Raw genomic sequence first — 25,308 nt, 5'->3', positions numbered from 1 at the left:
CCAACTAATCTAATAAAGTTGTTTGTTTTCTCATGTAATATTAAACACTTTAAATACAGAAAATGCAGCGTGAAACGTGTTACGGGTGGAAAACGAGCAGAGAAGACAGGTTAGGGTGGCCAGCATCTCAGATATGAGTGTTCTCAAGCAATGTGGTGTCCAATAATGACAACAGTGGGGTGGCACATGCACAGAGAACTCAAATCGCATTGAGCACACACGAACAATGAACGCCTATGCGTGAGTCTATTTAACAGAAAGCTAGTAGCTATAAAGATGATGAGCTGACCATGAACCAGGCATGGAGTACTACTGCCGGAGCAGTGGCTGAGCCCTGAAATACTCAAAAGAACATGGGGTCGTGTTTTTTATACTTAGCCCAAGCAAGATCTCTCCTTAGGCACTGGATCCGGTTGCTGCCCTCCTCATCTATAGCACTTGTTAAAAATAAAATTGAGGCAGCACAAGGGTAAATAAACAAGTGTCTGAATAGTATAACTTCTGATCAGAGGACCAGCCAATAGGAAAAGAAGACCCCCTCCTGTGAGCATTTTCTGGGCCCTTCTGAAGGGTGAGCCTGACACGGCCCAAACCCTTCATATCTCCTGAAACATCATGAGCCCTCCGATTATTCATTTGGTCAACAGAGCCTTCTGGGCTGCTCTGTAATGTGCCAGGCACTGTGCTTGGTAGGTACTGGAGGCATAAGAAGGCAGATGTGGTTCATGCCCTCAGGAAGCCATCTATGGCTTGCCTGTCCCGTGCAGTCTGTGGGACGAAAAGTGGACACAGTTATTTCTTTCCCTATATCTACACCCCTTGGCAACGGGACAGCAGCTCCTACCATCAAGAAGCAGAGTCTGTTTCCCACCCCTTCAATCTTGAACCTGGGACCACCATGCAAACATACTAGAAACAGCCATTCTTGCGGTGGCCATCCTCGATCCGGCCACTGCTGCTGAGCACAGAGTGAGTCCTGCTACGACGGGAAGAACTGTCCAGCCCGCTCCAGTCCAAATGACTGATCTAGAATCTCAAACTAAAACCATGGTTCCTTTAAGCTACTACATTTTGGAATGAGTTGTTATGTAACAAAAGGTAACCGAGTAGCTCTTCACTAGGTGAGTATGAATTCGAGGTTTATTTCGGGCCCAGAATTTTCTCATAGGGTTTATCAAATTACCTTGGGAGGAGCCAACTCTCCACTTCACTTTGCGCTGAATGAACAAGGTCTCAGTGCACAGCTGTCAGAATACAGACACCCTGGGAAGGTTTGATATTGGACCTCTGATCTGCAGAATACGAAGTGGACTAATGTGCTTGAGATGTGACATATATAGGATAATATATTTCTTGGGGAAAACACCAGTACACAGGCAGACATAAACATCTACAAAAATACGAAATTCAGACAAGCATTTAAAAAGTCAATGCAAATCCAATTAGCTTTGTTTTCCTAGCATGATGGCTCATAAAATTAAAAAAACAAAACAAAAACAACATGTTTGTCCGATTTTGAATCCATACAATGAATCAAATATGTCCTACAGACACAGACATAAAGTCTCTGATTTTTCCTTCAAATAATTTTATTATTTTGATGTATTAGTGAAACTATCACCAAAGGCTGATGTATTGTCCCCGATGTCAGTGTAACTGGCTTGATTCTAATGATCACATTAGTGTAGCTTAGCGAAAGGATCTTTGATTTATCTTAATTTTCAAATATGTCAGTGTCTTTTCCTCTTTTCCTGGCAGCTGCTCCCCTTTGTCCAGCCTCCCAGCTGGGCCTTTTGGGAAAGCGGCCAGTTCCGGAGCTAATGTGTCTCTGCTGTGATCTGACACTGATGCTGCTTCATGGAGGCAGCGGTGAAGATAAGCGCTAATTGGATGTATTTTTAAAGCAAACCTTTTAGTTACTTCGAACAGAGCTCCCCCGGTTAGCTTCTCTTCTCCTCTCTTTGGCTATGCAGAAAGCACACCGATGTGAAAATGCTGTATTTGGAAAGGAGTCAAGGGCACGGTCGGGGGCAACTGAACGGAAGTCATGCTGAAGTCAGGAGAAACGCTAGCAGCTAGTCCCGGGGCTGAATTGCCAGGGGAGCAAGGCAAGCGAAGGATGACGGGAGGAGGAGAAGATGTGGCAAAGGTTGTGGTCCAGGGCACACTACTGACAGCCGCCCCCTGCCGTGCCACAAAGCGGAGGGAAGGTGTGGGAAGGACCGAAGGAGAAAGAACCAGTAACGGCCATCTTGCACGCCGATGGAAGTATTTTGCTGCAATGCAACGAATTTTAACTTTAGTTTAGAAGTGAGCCTTTTAAATTGCTTTCTTTAAGATATTATCCTCAGGTTGAAGAAAATCAATTTAAATCCCTGCCCTCTTTAGGTTTCTCACAGGCTTTTGATAGCTGCCGGGAAGGACAGCTGCTTAGGAATAGGAGAAGGTTTTATAGTCTTGATGTGGAAAAAAAAAAAATAGAGAAAAGCAGCCGGGTAGAAAGCATGTCTTTCTGGCTTTTGTTTCTGAGATGGATTTAGAAGTGAGAGATAATAAGTTAATTTCCCTTTGGTTGGAAGTGGGTCTGTCATCATGACCTCATACTTTTTAAAAACGCCCAGTTCCTGTGTTCATTGCAGCATTATTTAATACCAGGGGTATGAGGATTAATGATCCTGTGGACTGCATTGCATTAGTTCTGTGGTCAATTAGAAAGGGTGACTCTGGGCTCCACTAGGTGGCTGCAGTGGGGCTAATGGGGGGACAGCAAAGTGGGGCGTGGTGGAGAGACAGCAGAGAGGAAGCAGTTAACCCCCTTTGTATCCTAGATTTCTCTTTCTAGTGCTTTTTATGGAACCATTGTCCCCACAGACCTACCCTTGACCTTGGAACTTCATCTAAGCCTCTGACTCAAGAATTTACTGTACGAGATGTTTAAATTTGAGTTACGGGTTATAAGATTACATAAGCTGTGATTTTTGGATGCTGGCACCATTCCCTGAAAACTTACTTACTTAAATTATTATCAATATTTAAGTGATATATTTGACTTACTTTAAAGGTCAGACTCCAAATTTTGCAAACGAGTGGCTTAATAAGCCACTATTAACTTAGAGACACATTTTTCTTTTTCCTCCTTTTTGATTTCTCATTTGGTTATAATATTGTATATAAATCTTGAGTTCTTCATGCAGGCCATACTCGACACTCTTCTGCACATAGAAATATATCTTCCAACAAATCATCATGCCTCATTTTTTTTCTTTTCTCTTTTGCTGTAACATCGATTTCCTGGGAACAGCTTGTACCTGGCACCACGGTCAGCAAAGTGCTGACTGTTTCTCTCTAATCACAGAATCAGAGCAGGACTGGTTTTTGAGAAGTGACAAATATATTAGAGCGATATGCATAAAATATATAACATTGAGGGGGGACATGAGAAGAATTCTAGGTCAGGATCACTTCCAAAATATGCTACAAATCATTAATTTCGCAAAGAAGAAAAGGCTGTTATCGTAATAATTTTTAGAGGCTTAACAGATTCCTAGCTGGCATATCTCTACATCTAAATGACTACATACAAATATATAGAGCTCAATTTATAAATGAAGTGCCTCCCCAGCAAAATGGTCAAAATTTGTTCCCCTTCTCCCTCAGGGTCTCATGCTGAACCTATATCCCCTACTTCCCGGTTTCTTTCTGATGGATTAAAATCTTGGATTGATACAAAACTCTGTAACTTCATACTATCCCCAGTAGGTACACTCAGTTCTAGAAGCTACATACCTGATGATTTGTCCTATCCACTGTATTGGCTGTGGAGGGATGGTCTCTCGTGTTCTGACGAATTCGAGTAGAGTTTTGCTGCTCAATGGTGGAGGAAGTTGGGATACAGAACTCTCTGAAGCATCGTTTGAAGTTTTCATCCAGAAATGCATAAAGGACTGGATTCAGGCAGCTGTTTGTGTAACCTAGAGCAATGCAGAAGTGCCAGGAAACCGTCTGAAAAGTAGTTTCTGGGATCGTTATCAAGGCTTTAATGATGACGTAAATGTGAATGGGAGTCCAGCAGACGATGAACACAGCCACAACCACCAGCACCATCCTGGTGATTCTTCGAAGATTCCTGTCCTTTTCTTTGGAGCCAGAGAGCATACGGACACTCTTGAGGCGTAATATCATCAGTCCATAGCACACCGTGATGATGAGGACAGGCATGATGAAGGCAAAGATGAAAACACAGATTTTCAGCAGGTTTTCCCAGTACCAGGTTGGGTGAGAGAATGTTAGTGTGCAATCTATGGAACCTAGGTGAAAATAATTATAAGGAAGAATTAGCAGCAACATTTAATTATGTCATTAGGTATTAACATTGGCATGTTGCTTACTAATTTATAGCCTTTACTTAAGCTAACTTAAGGCTATTCGAACACAAACCAGGATGAAAATATTTAAAGAAACTTGGGAGAGACTCAGCTCTTTGGTGATTTTCAGAAATAGTTATTTTATTTTTTTTCTAAATATCTCATTCTGCTCTTCACTTTGATCATATTAAACTTTCATTCAGTCAATAATTATGGACCTCTCTTCATGAGCTAGATCCTCTATGTTGATATAAAAAACATAATCACTATCTAAAGTCTATAGGACTTAGCAGCTGATGGATATTTTCATTCTACTTTTTGATGGGTGATTTATCATTCTGATATGAGGTTTAGAAAGATAAATTTGCTGTGTAGGCAACCACTTGAAATTATAAAAAAGCCTCCACTTAATGCTTTTGGATTTGAGCTCTAATTACTCTTGGAAGAGCTGTATTTTTGTTTTCTCATCATTTTGACAAAGTGCAGAGAAATTAGGAACCAGTAGATAATATTCTCTTTGAAATGTTTAGTGGGCTTAAAATTAAAAGGACAATTTCAATTTAAAAGTATTCAAAGGCACTTTTCTAGAAAAACAATCATTAAAATTACAATTTGACTAAGACATTGGTCCACTCTATGAATTCTATGTGGTTTATGACTTCACCAACATATTGATCTGTACATTTTCCATCCCTCAGGCCTGCAACATTTCTCACCATGCCTGTATTTTGTTGTTGCCATGAACATTACAGGCAGACCGATGGCTGAAGAGAGGATCCAGTTGCAGACATTGATGATTTTGGCATTGCGAGGAGTACGGAAATCCAGAGCCTTGACAGGATGGCAGACTGCGATGTAGCGGTCAACGCTCATGGTACAGAGGGTGAATATGCTGGTGAACATGTTATAGTAATCTATGGAGATCACTATTTTGCAGAGGACGGTTCCGAATGGCCATGTTCCCATGAGGTAATTGACACTCTGGAATGGCAGGGTACTGGTTGCCAATGCATCTGCCAGAGCAAGGTTAAAGATGTAGATATTGGTGGCCGTCTTCATTTTGGTGTATCTGGGAAATAAAGGAAGAACAGAGGCCAAGTCAGAAAAAGACAGCAATGTGAAATACAGATAAGCTTCCAATAATTTTAAAAAAAATGCAAGGACTAGTGGAAAGTATTTGAAATTCATCACGGAAGAACTCTTCTAATACTAAATTGGCTATTCGTAGCTATGTGTCTGCAGGCTACATATATAACTTCTCTACCTATCAGTATTTTTACTTGTAAGATGGGTATAATAACAGGTGCCATACTGATTTATTGATAATGTGCCAGCCACAGGAAGTTCTCAGTCAAGTATCCAGACACTGAATAATAGTTCATTTTGATTATAAATACATAAAAATTCATATGTATGTAATATATATATTTGAAATTGTGGAGCAATGTAACTGTGAAAGAGTGATGAGTATATCTGGAAAAAGTCCAGGCATTGTTAATATAATGAGAGCATTTTGTGTGACATCAATGTAACCTGGCAGCCAAGGAGAGTGGGCTGGTATGTGTATGTGTGAACAATGATGACTTCACTGTACTAGTCAGTGGGGGTGGTAGACACTGTTGAGTGAGCATGTGTGCTGTGTGGCCTCACATTCAAAATGACTGAGCGAGTAGAGCAATGAATCTGCATCAAATTTTGCATTCAGCTTGAATATTCTTCTACAGAAACTATTTGGATGACTCAGAAGGTTGCAGCTGTGGGCAACTGGTGATTGGCAGCTTCATCACGACAACATGCCCACTCATGCATCATGTCTCATGCAGAGCTTTTGGCGAAACATCAAAGCACCCATGTGACCCAGCCCCTCTACAGCCCAGATTTGGCACCCTGTGACTTCTGGCTTTTCCCAAAACTAAAATCACCTTTGAAAGGGAAGAAATTTTAGACCATTGATGAGATTCAGGAAGCTATTACAGAGCAGCTGATGGCAATTGGGAGAACTGTGTGAGATCCCAAGGTGCCTACTCTGAAGGAGACTAAGGCGTCATTGTCCTATGCACAGTGTTTCTTATATCTTGTAGCTTCTTCAATATATGTTTCTATTTTTCATATTACATGGCTGGATATGATTTGGACAGATCTTGTGTATATACATGCACATACACACACTTACACACACAAACTATTATGGAGGCATAGAAATAAGGCAAAGGGACTAGATAGGTTAAGATAAAGAAAGAAGGAAGGCATTCATCCTGGAAGTGTAGATACACAAGTCTGTCTTTATAGTTGGTAGGAGAAGGTCATTCCAGGCAGAGAGAGAATCCAAACAAAGACACAGAGTTGTAATGGCATGATGTGTGTTTGGCATGGTTAAAGGGTGAAACCCCACTAAGGAGTGACAATGAACCTGATAGAAGGGGAATATAGAGGTCAGTTCATGGAGGGACTTGTATGCCATGGTAAGATGACTAGACTTTATCCCATCTATAATGGGGAAGCTAAGGTTGGTTGTTTTGTTTCTATTATTTAATATTTTTAATTATTGTATAAAGGGTACATTTCGATAAGTTTAGACATATGTACACATTTGTGAAACCATTACCATAATCAAGATCAGGGATTGGCAAACTATGGTCTACAGACTCAGTTGGGTTGCTGCCTGTTTTTGTAAGTAGATTTATTGGAATACACTCTACCATTTAATTACTTCCAATCTATAGCTGTTTCAATGATGCAATGGCAGAGTTGAGTAGTTGCCACCAAGACCATATGACCTGCAATGCATAAAATATTTATTATCTTGCTTTTTACAAAAGAAAAGCCATCTCTTGATCAAGATCATGAACATATTGATTATCCTCAAAAGTTTCCTTGTATAGCTCTTTAATTTTTCCATTCTACTCACCCCTGTCTTAAAACCCACCCCCAATGATCCCTAGGCAATCACTGATTTTGATTTGTTTTCTGTCACTATAGGTTAGTTTGCATTTTCTAGAATTTTAGGTAAACAGAATAATTGAGTACGTCTTTGTTTTGGGGGGGGTTTGTCTAACTTTTTAAATTCAGCATAATAATTTTGAGATCCGTCCACATTGTTGCATGTATTAATAATTCATTCTTTTTTATTTTAAGTATATTTTATTGATTATGTTATTACAGTTGTCCCAATTTCCCCCTTTCTCCCTCCTCTGCCCAGTACCCACTTTCCTCCAGCGATCCTCACCTTTAGTTCATGTCCATGGGTCATGCATATAAGTTCTTTGTCTTCTCTATTTCTATACTATTCTTAACACCCCCCTGTTTATTTTGTACCACCAATTATGCTTTTTAATCCTTGTACCTTTTCCCCCATTCTCCTCCTTCCCCCTTCCTGCTAATAACCCTCCAAATGATCTCCATACATATGATGCTGTTCCTGTTCTGGTTGCTTGCTTAGTTTGTTATTGTTTTTAGATTCAGTTGTTGATAGTTGTGAGTTTGTTGCCTTTCTAATGTCATAATTTTGATCTTCTTTTTCTTAAATAAGTCCCTTTAACATTTCATATTATAATGGCTTGGTGATGATGAACTCCTTTAGCTTTACCTTGTCTGGGAAGCACTTTATCTGCCCTTCCATTCTAAATGATAGCTTTGCTGGATGAGAAATCTAGGTTGTAGGTCCTTGCTTTTCATCTCTTTGAATACTTTTTGCCAGTCCCTTCTTACTTGAAAAGCATCTTTTGAGAAATCATCTGATAGTCTTATGGGAACTCCTTTGTAGGTAACTCTGCTTTTCTCTTGTTTTTAAGATTTTCTCTTTTTTCTTTAAACTTTGGCATTTTAATTATGATGTGTCTTGGTGTGATCTTCTTTGGGTCTAGCTTGTTTGGGAGTCTATGTGCATCCTGGACTTGTATGTCTATTTTATTCACCAAATTAGGGAATTTTTCTTTCATTATTTTTCCAAATAAGTTTTTTCCTTTTTGCTCTTCCTCTTCTTCTTCTGGCACCCCTAAGATTTGGATGTTGGCATGATTAGAGATGTCCCAGAATTTATTATACTATCCTAATTTTTCTGAATTCTTGTTTATTCTGTTCTGGTTGAGTTTTTATTTCTTCTTTATGTTCCAAATCATTTATTTAAATCCTGGCCTCCTTCTCTTCATTGTTGGTTCCCTGTAGATTTTTCTTTATTTCACTTAGTGTAATCTTCATTTCTTCCTTTATGTTGTTGCCATACTCAGTGAGTTCTTTGAGCATCCTGATCACCAGTGTTTTGAACTTTGCATCTGCTAGGTTGACTATCTCCATTTCATTTAGTTCTTTTTCTGGCATTTTGTTCTGTTCATTCATTTGGTCCAAATTTCTTAGTCTCCTCAATTTGGCCGCCCCCCTGTGTTTGTTTCCGTGTATTAGGTAGAGATGCCTTGACTCCCTATAAAAGACATTTATAAACTGTGTGGGGCACAGCCTTAGGTAATCGCCAGAGTGGGATAACCCTCTTCACTGCTTTGTGGCTCTGCGTGGGAGGAAGGCTTGGAGAGAGGACTGTACAGCTGCGTGGCCTCTGGGTGTTAGCCCAGCACTTGCCCCATTTCCAGTTACTTCACCTGCTTTCTCTATGTGACTGGCACACTTCCAACTGTTGCCTTGGTGTTGAATTGCAGAGTAGGTGGGTTTGTATATGTTTTAAGACTATGCAGGCAGGCCCTTTAAGTGGAGTTTCCTGAAAATCCAGCAGTTTCTCTTCCACCCCAATCCCCACTTATTTTTACAGCTAGAAGTTGTGGGGACTTATCTTCCTGGTGCTGGAACTCTAGGATGTGCAGTCTGGTCTGGGGCTGGGATCTCTTGCTCCCTATGTATCCCTCCTGATTTTTATCCAGCACATGTGAATGTGGGACTGCACATGCCTATTCTGCTGCTGCTGCCACCTCTCCCCCCACTGCTTCTCCTCACCTTGCTGCATGTTCTCCATGTTTCCAGCCCTCCCACTTGTATGGATAAATGTGGCTTCTTTAAATCCTTCATTGTTGGACTTCTATACAGCTCAATTTTCTGACAGTTCTGGGTGTTGTTTTTAGACTTAGTTGTAATTCTTTTTGCGGTTGCACAAGGAGGGAAAGTATGTGTAGCTATATCACCATCTTGACTAGAAGTTCTCTAACATTTCATTTTCTGATTGCAGAGTGAGAACATGCCATAACTTGTTTATTCATTCATTTATTAGTTAGAATTGAATTAGATCCTGTTTTTAGATTTTATAAGTTAGCTTTTATGAACATTCATGTACAAGTGTTTGCATGGACACATGTTTTCTTTCTCTGGGGTGAGTGTCTAAGAATGTTATATGTCTTTACAGCTATAGAAATTATAACTACCACATGGAAGGGATGCTGAATTTTTTTAAAAAAGAAAGAAAATGTATCCAACTCGGGGATCACAGATTTGACAGAAAAAGAAACCCATACCTGATGCCCAGTCTTCCTTGGACTTATTTCATTGTGCAATGAATTCTGTTTAATCTCCAGTGTGTGTTTATTGTTTTTCATTCATATGTAATTGAGAGTCTAACTCATTTACCTCAAGATGACTGTCAGTTGGGAAAGGTGGTATTACAGGCTCATTTGGGGCCTTGATCCTTCACGCCATTTCTCCAACAGTTACTGCTTACAAAAGAACATCATTGATTTTGACCATCTTGTGCTAAATGAAGACACACTGAATATATATATATATATATATATATATATATATATATATATATATATATATCACTTGTGCATATCGATGGAGTTTGTAAACATTTCGTTATTTTATTTTTGAGTTAATTATTGAATTGCAATGACTCTCTCCCTGTCTCGAAATAAAATTGAGCAAGAGAGCTTGACAAGAAGAATAAATTCTAGCCCTGGCTGGTGTGGCTCAGCGGACTGAGTGTTGGCCTATGAACCAAAGGGTTGCCAGTTCGATTCCCAGTCAGGGCACAGCACATGCCTAGGTTGCTGGCCAGGTCCCTGGTTGGGGGTGTGTGAGAGGCAACCACACATTGATGTTTTTCTCCCGCTCTGTCTCCCTCCCTTCTTCTCTCTCTAAAAATAAATAAATAAAATCTTCAAGTAATATTCTAGAATCCAGTTTGTCAGTTTTGTATCAAGTCAAGCCCTTTACATGGCTTGACTACCTTTTCTAGGAGTTCACAGCAGAGCCAATTGAAATGCACAGAAGGCGTTCACCTCCTTTTGGGATGATTTTCTGCTCTTGAATGTTTTTATCAAATGGAGTTTTTCTTCTTTTTCTCCCTTTTGCTAATATCAGGGAAGAAGAAAACTATGTAATTCAGCAGGGATTCAATCAGTGCTGTGCTTGGCAAGATACCTTTCTTGTATCTGCCACAATTTTCAAGTCCACTTACACTCATGTAAATAAATTAACATTTTTTAAAATGGAATGTCATTCCCTGGAATATCATCTTTTAAAACCCATGCTCAATTGGATAAATCCAATGAGATAAAGACACTTGTCCTACATTTCAGGTTTGATTTAGATTACAAAAGTGATCATATGAGTACCTACCTGAATTTCTCCTTTGGTATCCATTCTATTTTCATATTCTAGGCAAGCGTGCATGTGTGTGTGTGTAAGAGAGAGAGAGAGAGAGAGAGAGAGAGAGAGAGAGAGAGAGAGAGAGAGAGATACCTCAAAAACGACAAAACCTAAAAACAAAATCATTGATGTACTCTTATTAGGTATTAACAAAGAAAGAAACCATTATTCTCTGGTGTGTTCTTCACCAGCTTAGTGAAGGAGGGAATGGGATTTCTCACTTTGCTATAAAATGTTCTAAAACATTTCATTTACATTTATTTCAAAGTGGTTTTATGTGGTCAATGACCAAATTTACAATGAGTTTATACGAGCAAAAGGAAAGAGTAGCAACTCAGACCATGAACCCTGCGGAGAGGAGAGTAATTATTGTTTACTAGAGGCTTGCAGGAAATTAAACGATGATGCACCTCCTTCCATAGATCAGTTGGCTTTCTGACTCTTGACACCAGACTGTAGTGATCATCAGAGCCTTTTTGGCTGAGGGTTGCTCTCTCTTTATCCACACCCACTTCATTTTTTTGTTTGTTTGTTTTCTCTTTATAGTCTCACTTTGTTTCTCTGCATCATCCCATTAATGACAACTCATGAGAGAAGCATTTTTCAGATAGAGCAGGGGAAAAGCTGCTTTCTTGAAGCTATGAATAAGCTTTATAAATAGAAAGTGTAAAATGAATAACTGATAATATTTCTTAAACTCAGTAAAATGTGTGTCTCCTAATGTGTAGAATTCTAATAGCATTAGAAATTAATACATTTCTCTAGTACTAACCTCCCTGCTAATATCATTATTTCTCTTTTGGTTTCCTATTTCCCTATTTTCTTCTCTATTTCTTGTATTTTAATTTTGTGCCTTTTGTAAGGCTCTTCTAATTTCTTTTGGGAATTAGGAACTGAGGTGGAGAATGGGGAGAAAACATATCTTTACGTCCTTCCATGTGCCATTTCTCTGGGAATAGAATAGGAAAGGAAAGCAGAGATGCTTCCACAAAGCCAAGAGTTTGCTTAACCATTTTTAAATTATGTTTTTTGGAAATACTTATTTACTGCTTAATTTGACTTCTGATCATTTTATTTCAGGACATAAATAGCAATTATCTTATCAGAAGTTTATATTAAAATCATGTTTTGCTTCCTTGATTTCTGTATTCTGTGAAAACTAATCGTTATGTAGTATAGAAATATATTACTATGCTAAATCCTCTAATGTATATGAACCATTAATGTAGGATGAAATATTCTTATTTGTGACTTCAGATTTTTATTTGCAGGTATATAGATTATTAATCTATTTCAACCAAATGACTTCAAAAACAGCGTCAGAAGATCTATCTCAGGAGATAAAGAGCTTTGGTTCATAGATAACAATGTTTGCTTTCCTTATGAAGACTTGGTTTTTAGACTTAGAAATTGTTTGTTTTCACATTTAAGAGTTCTAAGATAAAATGAAAGTTCTTTAGTTCTCTATGTAAAAAAAAAAATCAAGTGTTCATTACCACTAACTTCAAATAATGGTATATTATTTCTTAAATATTGAAAAAATACAAAAGAAGATGACTTCAAAATACGATAAAATAATTTTATCAAATTTAATATTAGAAAATTTTTTTCAATAAGCTTACAATTTAGATTATAAATTTTTAGATGGCATAGGCAGTAAAATTATAATCTATTGTACTTAGTACAACAAATACAAAGCTTCATTAATATTTTTGGTGATGATATTACACATATAATCACTTAATATAAGTAAAAGATAAAAGATAGCATGAGCATAAAAGTTAAGAGAAATAAAAATGGAATTAAATCATCCATTCAGCACAGAACCCAGCACTAGATGAACACAAATAAATACTTGTTGAATGGAATTTAATATATGAGGAAGGGTTTGGGTGATTTTATTTTTTTGTGTTAAGATGAAACAAACTTTTTGACAGGAAATCACAAGCATTTGAAATAAAAGTGAACAGGAAATATTCATTTTTGCCTTGTGAATTTGTTGTTAAATTAAAAAGGACTTTGGTCATAGGTCATGGAATGATGAGAACTAAGATCTGAAAGGAGCTTTCGAGACCGCATTATTTGATCACTTTGTTGTATAGTAAGAGAACCTGAGGGACAAAAAAACTGTACAAACATTTGAGAAACCACACCCCCCTTTCATATCTCTAGGGTCCATCTGAAACTAAAATGTGCTTCCTGTGCTGTATGCTGGGCCATGTGTATTTCTGGGAGTGCATTTCTGATAATGCTGTAGTTTGTCCCGGAAATACTTGGCCTACTATCAGCTAAAACAAGATAAGCATGCAAAGCTTTTTTATCTTCTTTTCAAAGATGGCCATGATGGGGCTATTAGAAATCCTCAGACGTTTTTAATATTGAATATTGTAACAGACTCATATTTTTATAAAAGAGCTGTGTTAATTCCATTTCCTTTACTCTCTAACATTCCATGGCTTAAATCAATTAATTCCAAGTAGTTAATTCACAATCTGTTTATTAAGTTCTTTGACTATTTTTCCAAATTTCTTTTTTTTTTTTTTTAGATTTTATTTATTTATTTTTAGAAAGAGGGGAAAGGAGGGAGAATGAGAGGGAGAGAATCATCGATGTATGAGAGAAATGCAAATTGCCTGCCTCCCGCATGCCCCCAACCAGGCACCAGGCCTGCAGCCCAAGCGTGGGCTCTGACTGGGAATCAATCTGATGACATTTCAGTTCACAGGCCAGTGCTCAATCCACCGAGCCACACTAGCCAGGGCTACGTTGCCAACTTTCTTTTTCTTTTGAACATTTGCACCTGCTATTGGCTTCTCAAATGCAGTCCTTTCCAAAGTGTGCTTTTTCGTTGTCATTTAACACTACTGCCACCCTCACCACAATTAGTAACAGCAAAAGAATCAGTAACAGTTGTTGGAGCTAGGATTTGAGCTCAATTATTTGGGTCCTTAGCTGAAATGCTTTTCTAGTTAATAACCATCTCTTATTATTTCCTAATTGCTTCTTCTTGTTTCATGGAACACTCTCTTTCATCCCTCTTGAAGATATTAAATATAAGTCATTTTAAAGTCCTTGTGTGATTGCCTTTTAATTGTTTCCTCGAGGGTAAATTCTTTGTTGGTTGTGTCCTCCCCTCAGGTCTTTTATGGGATTCGTTCGGCAGCCGTCCGTCTCGAGAGACGATGGTGAAGCTTCTTAAGAGTCTATCTGCACCGCCGAGAATGGCTGTGCAGTCCGACTCGGGAGTGACACGGTATCTGTCTCCTCCCGTGTTGAATCGACATCTTGCGATGAAGCTACAGAGCCTGGGCAGGGTGATATGGAGGGTCTGCTGTTGCCCATGCAGCAGACCCCCCCTCTCTTTGCAACTGAAGGATCCAAGGGAAAGACGGAGTCAATACAGCTTGGCTTCAGGTGCGCCGCAGGAGTTGCCGGTGTTGACTACAACGTCAAACCGCCTTAGGGACTCCGGCTCCGGATTTTCTGTCGGGGTTTACTCCCTTAGCCTTTCCCCTGAAGAGGTATGCCGCAAGGCAGCGGAGGTTTTTTGGAGTCAGAGTTTTCCTTCTCTGATGTGCCCTGACTGGAAGATCGAACCAGCGACACTTAGCTCGCAGGCCGACACTCAATCCACTGAGGCAAACCAGCCAGGAAACTTTCATGGGATAGTCATTCATTAACAATATGATCATATTGATTTTGAGTTGACCCTTGAAGTTAATGTTCCTTGGCAGATTGTTCACTGCCTCTGCTGTATAGCCTCACCAAGGACAGGGACTGGAATTAGCTCCTGAACCTCGTGCACCATACATACAGTTTTCGGTAAGAACGGAGGAGGAAAGGGGCTTGATGGAAACACAGTACACTGGTGGCTTCCTTCTCATCCTCCAGAGCATTGCTGCTCTCCCAGGTACAGCCAGTATCTCTGCTCCAAGCAAGGCACCAGTTTTTAAATGGACATTGTTCATTCTTTCTAGCCTATAGACTGGAAAACATACCAGGATCAATTAATGGCTATGATGACTAGAAATCTACCCCACTCATATTTCAGGAGCAAAGTCATCAATGTCTCTAAAACTCTTGATCTCTCTCTGTTGCATCCTTCACTCTTTTCAAAAGGAGGAGGAGTGACTTATCTTGTTTGTATGTTTAGGGTGAAGATTTGCATTTGTATAGCTCTGCACCTTCCCCTGTCTCTTTCCAAGACTCAGCTGCTCAAAGGAAACACATATTATATCCAAGTATTCCAGGTTGGAAATTTTGAAGGGGCTGGTCCCCATGTAAGATGGTCACCAGTGGTCCAGGTGTGTGACTAGGTGTGTTCGGAAATTTTATTCTACGATTAGAATTAGGAAGCCATTGTTATTGCACAGCTAAGTCACAACCACCAGCAAAGTTTTACCAGAAATAAAGATATTTTTCTGCATCTGCCCATTCATTTTGTTTTCTCTCTCAGTTGGTCTGAACATCATCAGGAAATAAGGAGTGACATTGAATTGGACCCTTTAACCATCCACATTGCCTACCAAGAATTTCTCTATCATTTTCATAAATTTGTGTATGGCTTTTCATTGATACATTGCTTTAATCTGTGTTCTTTGAAAGTCATCTCTAAAACTTGTTCTAGAGTTTAGAGGGTTGGGAATGGAGTCCTGTGCTTGTTCTCAATCAGCCATCCTGAAAAAGATAGATTGCACAGTAATTACCTTAAACATGTTTTAATTTGAGAATTGGATAAAAGCAAATATTGCACTGTTAAGGAACCCGAGAACAACTTTCAACCTTTTGCATGCTGCACATGAAATCTCAGTTCTATGTAATAAACATGATCATCGTCCTGGAATTATGTTTTGTCTTTTAGTCTGTAAGCTTCTGGAGTATAGAGACCATGGTCAGCCTGTACTGTACTGTTCTGCCTGCTGGGCTGTGCAACATGATGAATTCTGCTGACCTTAGCCTGCGTCTATACATCTCTTTAAATAAGAGCTTCCTGTTCATCTCATACTCTTAAGGGATATCCCTCTCCCTGCTGCCATAGAAATTAATTATGCTTTCCCGTCTCTTGTTAGTCATCGTACTACTCCCCACACTGATTCCCATTTTTATCTCTCCCCATTGCCAGCAGAGAGGAGAGGAAGGCATGTAGAAGTGGTGAGGCTGAAGAATGGTGAGAAAGGAAAAAGCCCCTGAGAGCTTTCAGGGAGTTGGTTTCGTCGCTAACAACCAGACTGTGCTATTCCCTTATGGAACATAATTCTTTAGAGTGTCAACCTCAGGTGAGGACTGTGATGCAGCAAGACAAAAACAAGACACCTCTATAACCAGTCCTGAGCAGAAATCAAACCCAATTACCTGAACCATAAAAAATGCCAAACATCTTCTCCTCCTGGTTAACATTAAGTGACCAACGCTTCTCATTCAATGATAATGCTAGCCTTCCTCTGTTAATTCTGCCTTCTAGAGAAGAAATCATGGATGCCCAAGTTTCAAATTACTCTTGCTTTCAGACAACACGCTGTCTAGAAAGACCTCTGCTTTTCTGAGTCTTATCCTCCATCATCAAAGGTAAACTAAAATCTCTGTGGTATTCTCCCCCGACCTCCTGAAACAAGCTGAGTAAGCCTAATATTTTGGGGCTCCAAGTCTAGACCTACTTGCTTTTGGCTGGTGAGCATTGAGAGCAGCGTGTACTTGGATCAGGAGGTTGTCCCAGCAGCAGCAGGCCACCAGCAATCAGTAATTGGAAGGGAGCATTAGGAATTTTCCAGTGATGTCCACAGATGGGCACAGACCACTTGGAGGGCATAGTAGCTACAACAGCTGCCTGCGCTACTGGAGTCTTGGCAAACATATTCACCCAATGTCTGTCTGTAGCAGGCAGCACCCATTCCAGATGGAACTGGGGGCTATAAAAATTCATATTGGATACCATCTTATTTTGGGAGGGGTGCTGTTCCCCTCTTTCAGAGCCCATGACCATGCACTGCAGCTGTAGTTGGAACCTCCCTATACCCTAGGATAACTCTCTGTACCTTGTCTGCATTCAATTCCTTCAATGAGTCATTTAAAGTAGTCTTTAGGTTTAGAAGTCACTGAAACAGAGACCTGCTTGCTCAGTTGTAATGAAATGCTTTCTATGTACAGTGTTTATTTTCAATATCTTCTATAGATATTTTGCTTTTTAACATTCAAATGCTAGGATATTAAGGAACAAAAATCCTACCTCGTAAGGTAGGAACATTCCTGGTGATTCACGAGTCATACCAACTGTCTACTTGATTTTAAGAGCAAGGCCAGTTCCATTCAAGTGCTGTGAACCTACAGGGCAGTGAGCGACTAAAACTACCTTAATTTTGTTAATTTTCCCCTGCATAGTTTAGTGGGAAGAACACTGGGTTTGGAAGTAAAACACTTAGGTCTGAGCAAGGTTATGTGACCATGACCAAGTGACCGAACTTTAATTTTCACAACTGCAATTTCCTCCCCTAAAAATTACCATTGGAACAAAGGAAATGATGATGGTGATAGATGCTGGTTTTGCAGTGTTATAACCCTGGCCAACCTTTACTAAATGTTTACTTTCTGCCAAGTGTTACTGTAAGCAGTTTACTTGGATTTTCTGACTTCGTCTTCATTACAGACTTATGAATTGCATATTACCCTTTCTTTTGTAGATGAATAAATTGAAGTTCATGGAGGTTAAATAGCATGCTCCAAAATTGCAGTGGCAGAGACAGAATTTAAATCTATATCTTTTTGTTATAGTTTATGTTCTTCACTATTATATTGCACTGTGTCAATATGGACCATGTAATATAAGCCATCAGTGTGATAAATTATACCTTTATAGCACCGTTATACCCTTTCCCCTGCTCTGGTCACTATCAGTCTGTTCCATGTTTCCATGCCTGTGGTTCTATTTTGTTTGTTAGTTTATTTTGTTCATTAGATTCTTCTTATAGGTGAGATCATATGATATTTTCCTTTCACCAACTGGCTTATTTCACTTAGCATAACACTCTCCAGTTCCATGGGACAACAAGGTGGGAATTGACTGCGGGAGTGAGGGGTGGGATGAGCTGAGGAGGGCAAAAGGGGAAACATTGGGACAACTGTGATAGAATAAGAATAAAAAATGATTAAAATAAAATAAAATAACAGCATGGAAGAAGTATAACTTTATAAAGTGCAGTAAAAACTTCTGCATATATTTGTGTGAAATGATGCTCACAGGAATTCTATTAGTAGCTACAACTGTGGTTATGTCCCTCTTTTAAAGAGAATTGAGGATTAGGACAATTGACAGAGAAAAAAAATGTTAAATATCATAAATTTAAATATCTGAGTATGTGTTACTATGTAAACAAAATGCCTAGATAATTTCATATTTTTTGGGGGGGGCTGTGTGTGTGTGTGCTGTAGATATAATTATTAGCAATGTTTAATATTAGCACAACATGTTGGAGAGAATTATATATGAGGATACTGCGTAAGAAGCTGAAACAGAAATGTTCTCCTTGTTTTTGAGTTTTGCAACAGGGATTTTTGATTAACATCTATGAAGACCTAGTTTTGAATTTATTTGTCAAAGGTGTGGATGAGCATTCCTTGTTTATCCCTTTTAATGTGTCATAGCAGCTTCTGATATCTAAATATTTTGGCATTCAATTAATTCCTGCCAAGTAGCTGCCCTAAAACTTTAGGACCAACTGAAGGCAAGATAAAGGTTATGCAGTTAGTTCCTGTGGATCATGGCTTATATAAAATTATGTGTTTATAATGACTGTTTTCCATCTAAGAATTATACTAATCTTTATAATGTAACTACCATGCTCACCTAGGGTTTTTCTAGGAAACAGAAAGCAGTTTATTAAAATTTTTTTCTAAGTAATTTTAGGCAGAGGGATTTTTGGAAGACATTTCTCTTCCCCTGTGGAGAATACAATAGCACTTGTTAGGAGAAAATATGATTCATGAATAAACCAGTAATTCGGCAAAGCAAGAAAGTCCCATTAGCTTTTAAAATCTGAAATTTTAATCTTATGGTACAATAAGGGTTATTAAATCAATTAGAATTGTCTTCCAACTTGGAATAGACTAACTTGGCACTAACAAGATTTTCAGTTACAAATTAATGTATGTAGCTGTATTTTTCATAGGAAAACTCCAAATACAACTTTGAGTTATATTTTAGTGAAAAAGCCTCTAACACAATGTTTTATGGCCTTTCAGAAACATCTAATACTTTTGAAACTATCTCCTTTATTATTTTCATGTAATTGTGTTTTTCTTTATTATATCATTGCACATGAATTTTTTAAACCTGAAGACTATAAAAAGTAAAATACAAATCACCCCAATATTAGCACATAGAGACAAACTGATAACATTTCATGTTGAATACACTAACTTCGTGATCAAAGTTAGACATTTCACATTTCTCCTAGCAAAATGGAAAAATTTTACTGAACTTTATATATGAAATAGAACATCTAAATAAGTATAGGTGTGTTCATAATTTTCATAGAATACATTCATAGTTTTTTCACCTCAAAACCCTGTGAATGTCAGCCTTGAGTCAAACATATACTTATGTAACACCTTTTTAATTTAATTTTTGCCAACTATTAATATCATGTTAGGCAATGGTTCTCAACTGATTCATGTCCCTCCTGCCTTGGGGGGACCTAAGATCTGGTGAGAGAACACAACCAAGTGTTTTCTCAGCAGAATGTTAGATATTATGGCAAGGTAGGGGCGATATGATGAAGCCGAAAGGAATAATTAACCTGCATTTAAGTGTCAATTGCAATCATTCAAATTCAGTTTCATGATATGGAATGTGCTCATGAAAAACTTGCATTTGTCTTGGGGTCATATGGCTGATTCATGCTGCTGAGGCTTTTGTCTCTGATGGTGGCAGGAAGGGCGCAGTAGAGGGTTGACCCCCAAATAAGCCTATCTATTCTCTGTTTTCCAGATATAAATGTAAATACAGTTTCTCCAATTAGTCTACCATGTACTGTATCTGTTTTCCAGAGACAAATATAAATCTCTGTTAAGTACATTTAAATTGGCAAATTTTACTACTCATTTTATTGATAGTAATTACCAAATTTTATTGCAGGCTTATTTTTTGTTTTGTGAAGTAGAACTTCTTTTTTCTGACCTGAACTTTGTACTTTTAAACGTCTATTGAATGGTTGGATATGACAGAGGCCAACAAAAGCTCCTTTTGTCACCTAGTACAACTTCCTGTGTGAGACATCGTTAGGATGAATCTGAATTGCTTTGTTACACATTGTCTTGTGATTTTTTCCTCCCCATTTCCTGGGGAAAGGCCCCCACTCATATTGCTCCCCTGATATGATGTGTATTGTCACCTCATCTTCTTCTGGAAAGACATAAGCCTGTTGGTTTTACAGGGGGAAAAAGATCTCACGTCTACTTCCAATGCATGTTAGTTTTCAGTTCAGCATGTTGATTCAAGAAGTAGATTTTCATTTATTGGTAATTTCCTAGGAAACCTCATGTGCTCTTATCTCTTTCTAAGGCATGGAAGTGGAAAGAACTGGGGGAGATTGGTCATAAATGACTCCACTAGCTATTTGAGAAGCAAGGAAAGAGTTAGAGGCAGGAGCTATGAGTGAGAAGGAAGCAAGCATTTTTAGTACTTTTGACATCGGGTTACTTTATTTGGGCTTTGTGGAGTAACGCTGACATGACAGGTTACTTGTACTTGGCAGGAATTCCAGGTTGTCCCCTCCGCGGTCCATCTGGTGTTTTACTCACTAGGGAGAGAAAGGTATGAAGTAGGATGACTTTCGTTGAATTAAACTAAGTGGAGCTTTAGCAAAATTCTTGAGTGAAGGTGTGTTTTTTTCTTTCAGATTGATGCTTCTTGGATTCTTCTAGAATTAATTTTCCCAGATTCATTTTTTTTCTTTAATCACTCGTATTTCTTCAACACTTCTCTCCAATTTGTATTCCTTGGTACAATGAAGTAGGTGAAGGATACAGCAGGCACTTCATGAACCCAGCTTCTCTTCTCAACTTGAATATTTAAAATAACCATGGGCAGTATCTTTGCTCTCAAATTTACAATAGCGGCCCCCGTTTATAAAAATTTTACCTATTTGGAATTCCAACTTTCTTTTAACCATGAACTCTCAGAAGAACAATGATCCGAAAGTTATTTTCTAAAATGAAAAATGCGACAGTGAGATACTGAGGGCTGAAATAAATCTGGCCCCAACATAATAGTATAACCAATTCAACACATTGGAGCATTTCAGGTACATTAGGTCTTAGGACCATTTGTTGCTTTGTAAAATTCAGGGATAGAAGAGTGGGAAAAAAGACAGTTTCTGTCCTCAAGAAACTGAAATGTCCCAAATTGGAAATTTCCTTTTTTTTGATAAAGTAAAAGAAATCACTGATGTAAATGGAAATATGAAAATGGTACGTATTTGGCTAAATAATCCAGAAAGCCTATCGCAATCTGTACCTCTTAGCACCAGGTCTATCACACTGGCTATTTCTTGATCTGTTTATTGATACAAATTATTAGCATACACTGGTCACAGCTTACAATTACACTGTTAGGGATAAAGTATGAACAGAATTTTAGATCACCACTGAGTTTTTAGAATTTGAAATTCCACAAATAATTAATGGATTCTATTTTTCCATGCTGAAAGTGAACTCAGTTACAGACCTGCATCTAGTTAGTCCAGAGACTTAAGTTCCACTCATCATGTCACAGTTTAACATGAAGAAAAAACACCAAATTTAGACCTACAAGATGACACCTTTCCTATTTCCTTTATTCTTATCTAGATGGGGGCATAATGTATCAATACAGGAAAAGTTATGAACAGGTTGTCAATTAGGGAGCATTCTGGGAAGTGAGATACAGAAGTGAAGCTAATTTGCCAATCAGCTACCCTGATGAAGCCTCAATAACTGCCTTGAAATTCTCACCCTGGTGCAATTAAACATAACAGTTTTGAAAAACCTGAAAACCTGAACTTTTAGGGTCATACAGCTCTTAATTCAAATCTTAGTACCATAATTTATTATCTGGACAAATTGACTCTTACTATTTAAAATTTCAGAGTATTTTCCTTATCTATAAAACTTGAAAATATTCGGCCGAGGTCGGCAGCCGTCCGTCTCGAGAGACGATGGTGTAGCTTCTTAAGAGTCTATCTGCACCGCCGAGAATGGCTGTGCAGTCCAACTCGGGAGTGACATGGTATCTGTCTCCTCCCGTGTTGAATCGACATCTTGCGATGACGCTGGAGTGTCCTCTCCAGTGAAGCTGAAGCTACAGAGCCTGGGCAGGGTGATATGGAGGGTCTGCTGTTGCCCATGCAGCAGACCCCCCCTCTCTTCGCAGCTGAAGGATCCAAGGGAAAGACGGAGTCAATACAGCTTGGCTTCAGGTGCGCCGCAGGAGTTGCCGGTGTTGACTACAACGTCAAACCGCCTTAGGGACTCCGGCTCCGGATTTTCTGTCGGGGTTTACTCCCTTAGCCTTTCCCCTGAAGAGGTATGCCGCAAGGCAGCGGAGGTTTTTTGGAGTCAGAGTTTTCCTTCTCTGATGTGCCCTGACTGGAAGATCGAACCAGCGACACTTAGCTCGCAGGCCGACGCTCAATCCACTGAGCCAAACCAGCCAGGGCCTTGAAAATATTAGCACCTTTCTAAAATGCTCGGTGTAGTAAGTACAACAAATTAAAAAACAATGTGTTTAAGGATTGTTAGTATGGAGTCTAATGTGTCGTTAACTTTCAATACATGTTAAGATGATGATGGTTATGATTCAAATTAGGTTTCAAATGTAAGTAGGCAGACACTCTTCTCTGAGAAGACATGGGTTAAATGTTTATATTCATAAGAGTGTCACTTGTGTTTTGCTTGTGCTAACATTGTCTCTAGCATGTTTTCTGCTATGTACGAAAGATAACTGATGCATCCTTACCTATAGTTGTTCTGAAAACAACTATTTCACTTGACCAATTATTCCCCACCAAACTACTTTGATTTGTTAAATTACACATCTTCATTTAATATTAGTTTCAGATGTATTATATAGTGGTTAGACCTTTACATAGTTTGTGAAGTCATCCTATGATAATTCTAGTACTCACCTAACACTGTACATAATTATTACAATATTATTGACTATATTCCTTATGTTGTACTTTATAGCTTTGTAATTATTCTTAACTACTAATTTGTACTTCTTTTCTAAAACATACTCTACACTCTTAAACAATTTTATCTATTTATTTGTTTGTTTGTTTATTTGTTTGGTTGCCTCTCACTCACGCCCCCAATTGGGGACCTGACGTGCAACCTAGTCATGTGCCCTGACTGGGAATCGAACCAGCGACATTTGGTTCACAGGCTGACGCTCAATCCACTGAGCCACAGCAGCCAGGGCAATTTGTACTTCATCTCTTCACCTTTTTCACCCCATCTCCCAAATGGACCCCCGTCTGGCAACCATCGGTTTGTTCTCTAACTGTAATCTGTTTCTGTTAGTTTGTTTCCTTTGTTTGCTGATATGTTTTCATATATGCGTTGTGGCATTGACTTGTGTACCAATGTCTTTTATGGAAATGTGACATATCTGTTAGTAGGCAGGAAACTTCATTTAGAGTAGTAGTCCTTTTTCAAAAGATGGCATGAATTTCTCCTTGGACACTTATATTTTAAATTCCACAAAAAGGACAGTGATTTTAAAGAACAGACGTTTCGGGTCTCACATCCAGCCTGGGCCTTCTGCTGCTTGTGACGGGGTGTTCAGAAGTGGACTGGCCATCATTTCAGTCTAGCAAATCAATGATTCTTGGGATTTTTTCCTCCTCTGAATCCCATTTATTCAGTACTCCGCCATTTTATTGCATTATACTTACAGTTTGTGAAATGTTTACAATATTTGCTTTGAGAAATACTTGTAAATTATGGTCAATAGAACTCTCTTTTGTTACTTTATGAAAATTAACCAAGGCCCTCTCATGTTTTCTCTGTTTTGTCTCTGAGACACAAATAACACCTTTAGCAAAATTTAAGAGCTTGTATGGAGGCAGATCAGAAGTTATCCCACTGCTGGGCTTGGTGATGGAGGAAGGTTAATTACGGTAATTGTGACAAACCGTGGGGTTCGTGTTTCTCTAATAGTGTAGTTGAATAACACTAGGTTAGTTATTCAGGTTCAATCCCTGGCATTTGTAAACTGTGACGTCATTTGGTTTTCTTCTCCACTGGACTGTACTTCTGGGGCAGGTGGGACCGTATAAATGGAGCTTCTAGGAAAGTGCTTCGTATATAGTGTTCAACAAACGCGGCAAACTCTTCCTTGTCTATACTCAGAAACATTTCATAAAAATCAAATTACTTTCTGTAATGAAAAATTAAAGTCATATAAAACTTAAAGGCATTATCTTTTTGCTTTTAGATACATGTTCTGTAATTTTACACATAAGTAAAATTAGCTTCCTTTTGGCATCAGAAGGAAAGACTCTTTGAAGGATCTCAATGAATGTTGTCTGCTTTTAATAAGACCTCTTATTTTAGTGGCCTTGGATTACCAACATCATCAGAAGCATGTTCCTCAGATTCAATTTCATTCAACCCATCTGGCTTGCCTTTTAGAGACAATGAGGGCTGACTAAGTATGAAATTTGACTGTGGATAATAATTTCCCTTGTTCTCTTGGCAGACACAGTCAGCTTCTGATGTTCAGGTTACACTGCCGGCAGCATTTTTCAATTAACATTTAATACACCCCCACAAAACTCATAACCTTTCACTGGTGCTGAACCCCGTGTTCAGTGAAAAAGTGCTCAGAAGCCAAAAAGGCCTCTTTCATTGATCTTGTTCTGCACAGTTTCCATACTTGGGATACTCTTAGTTTTCAGGAACGCTGTCAGCCCCAAGGATGTTATTTTGTAGCTTGCACTTGCTTATTTATAGTGTTTACTACTCTGATTTAGGAACTTGACAAACATTGCTTTGCAAGATCTAGAAAAATCCATAACAGAAGTGTTAGTAATAGACACACACAGACTCACTCTATCATTATTAATTCATCCTCCATCTTTTTAACCAGCTGTACTGTGATTAGTGTTACTGTGATAATAGAACCCAGGACTAGTCACAGGGATGATATTTTAAAAGCCTACATTCCCAAAGTTAATGTTCAGAGAAGATCAGTATTATGAGTTATTTCTTCTGATTCAAATAAACTACTCTGACGGGTTCAAATGAGTTTTATCATTATTTAGATTTAGATTCTGTTTCAGATGCTTTGACTTTTAGACTTAGATTCCGTTTTAGATGCTTT

General features: G+C 38.6%; 1 protein-coding gene across 1 annotated transcript in view; it reads right to left on the bottom strand.

Moving 5' to 3' along the window:
• Positions 1–1,247: 1,247 nt before the first annotated feature.
• OPRM1 (opioid receptor mu 1) overlaps positions 1,248–25,308 on the bottom strand; it is a 35,270-nt gene continuing 11,209 nt past the window's right edge. Inside the window, exons 2-4 of the mRNA XM_090280701.1 lie at positions 5,081–5,433; positions 3,787–4,307; positions 1,248–1,292 (exon numbers count right to left, since the gene is read on the bottom strand). Coding sequence (XP_090136827.1) covers positions 1,248–1,292; positions 3,787–4,307; positions 5,081–5,433 — 919 coding nt within the window. The remainder of the gene's footprint in view (positions 1,293–3,786; positions 4,308–5,080; positions 5,434–25,308) is intronic.

Source organism: Furipterus horrens, unplaced genomic scaffold (assembly GCF_987537825.1).
Source record: "Furipterus horrens unplaced genomic scaffold, mFurHor1.1.pri manual_scaffold_6, whole genome shotgun sequence".
NCBI lineage: Eukaryota > Metazoa > Chordata > Mammalia > Chiroptera > Furipteridae > Furipterus > Furipterus horrens.
This window is presented reverse-complemented; position numbering and strand designations above follow the sequence as displayed.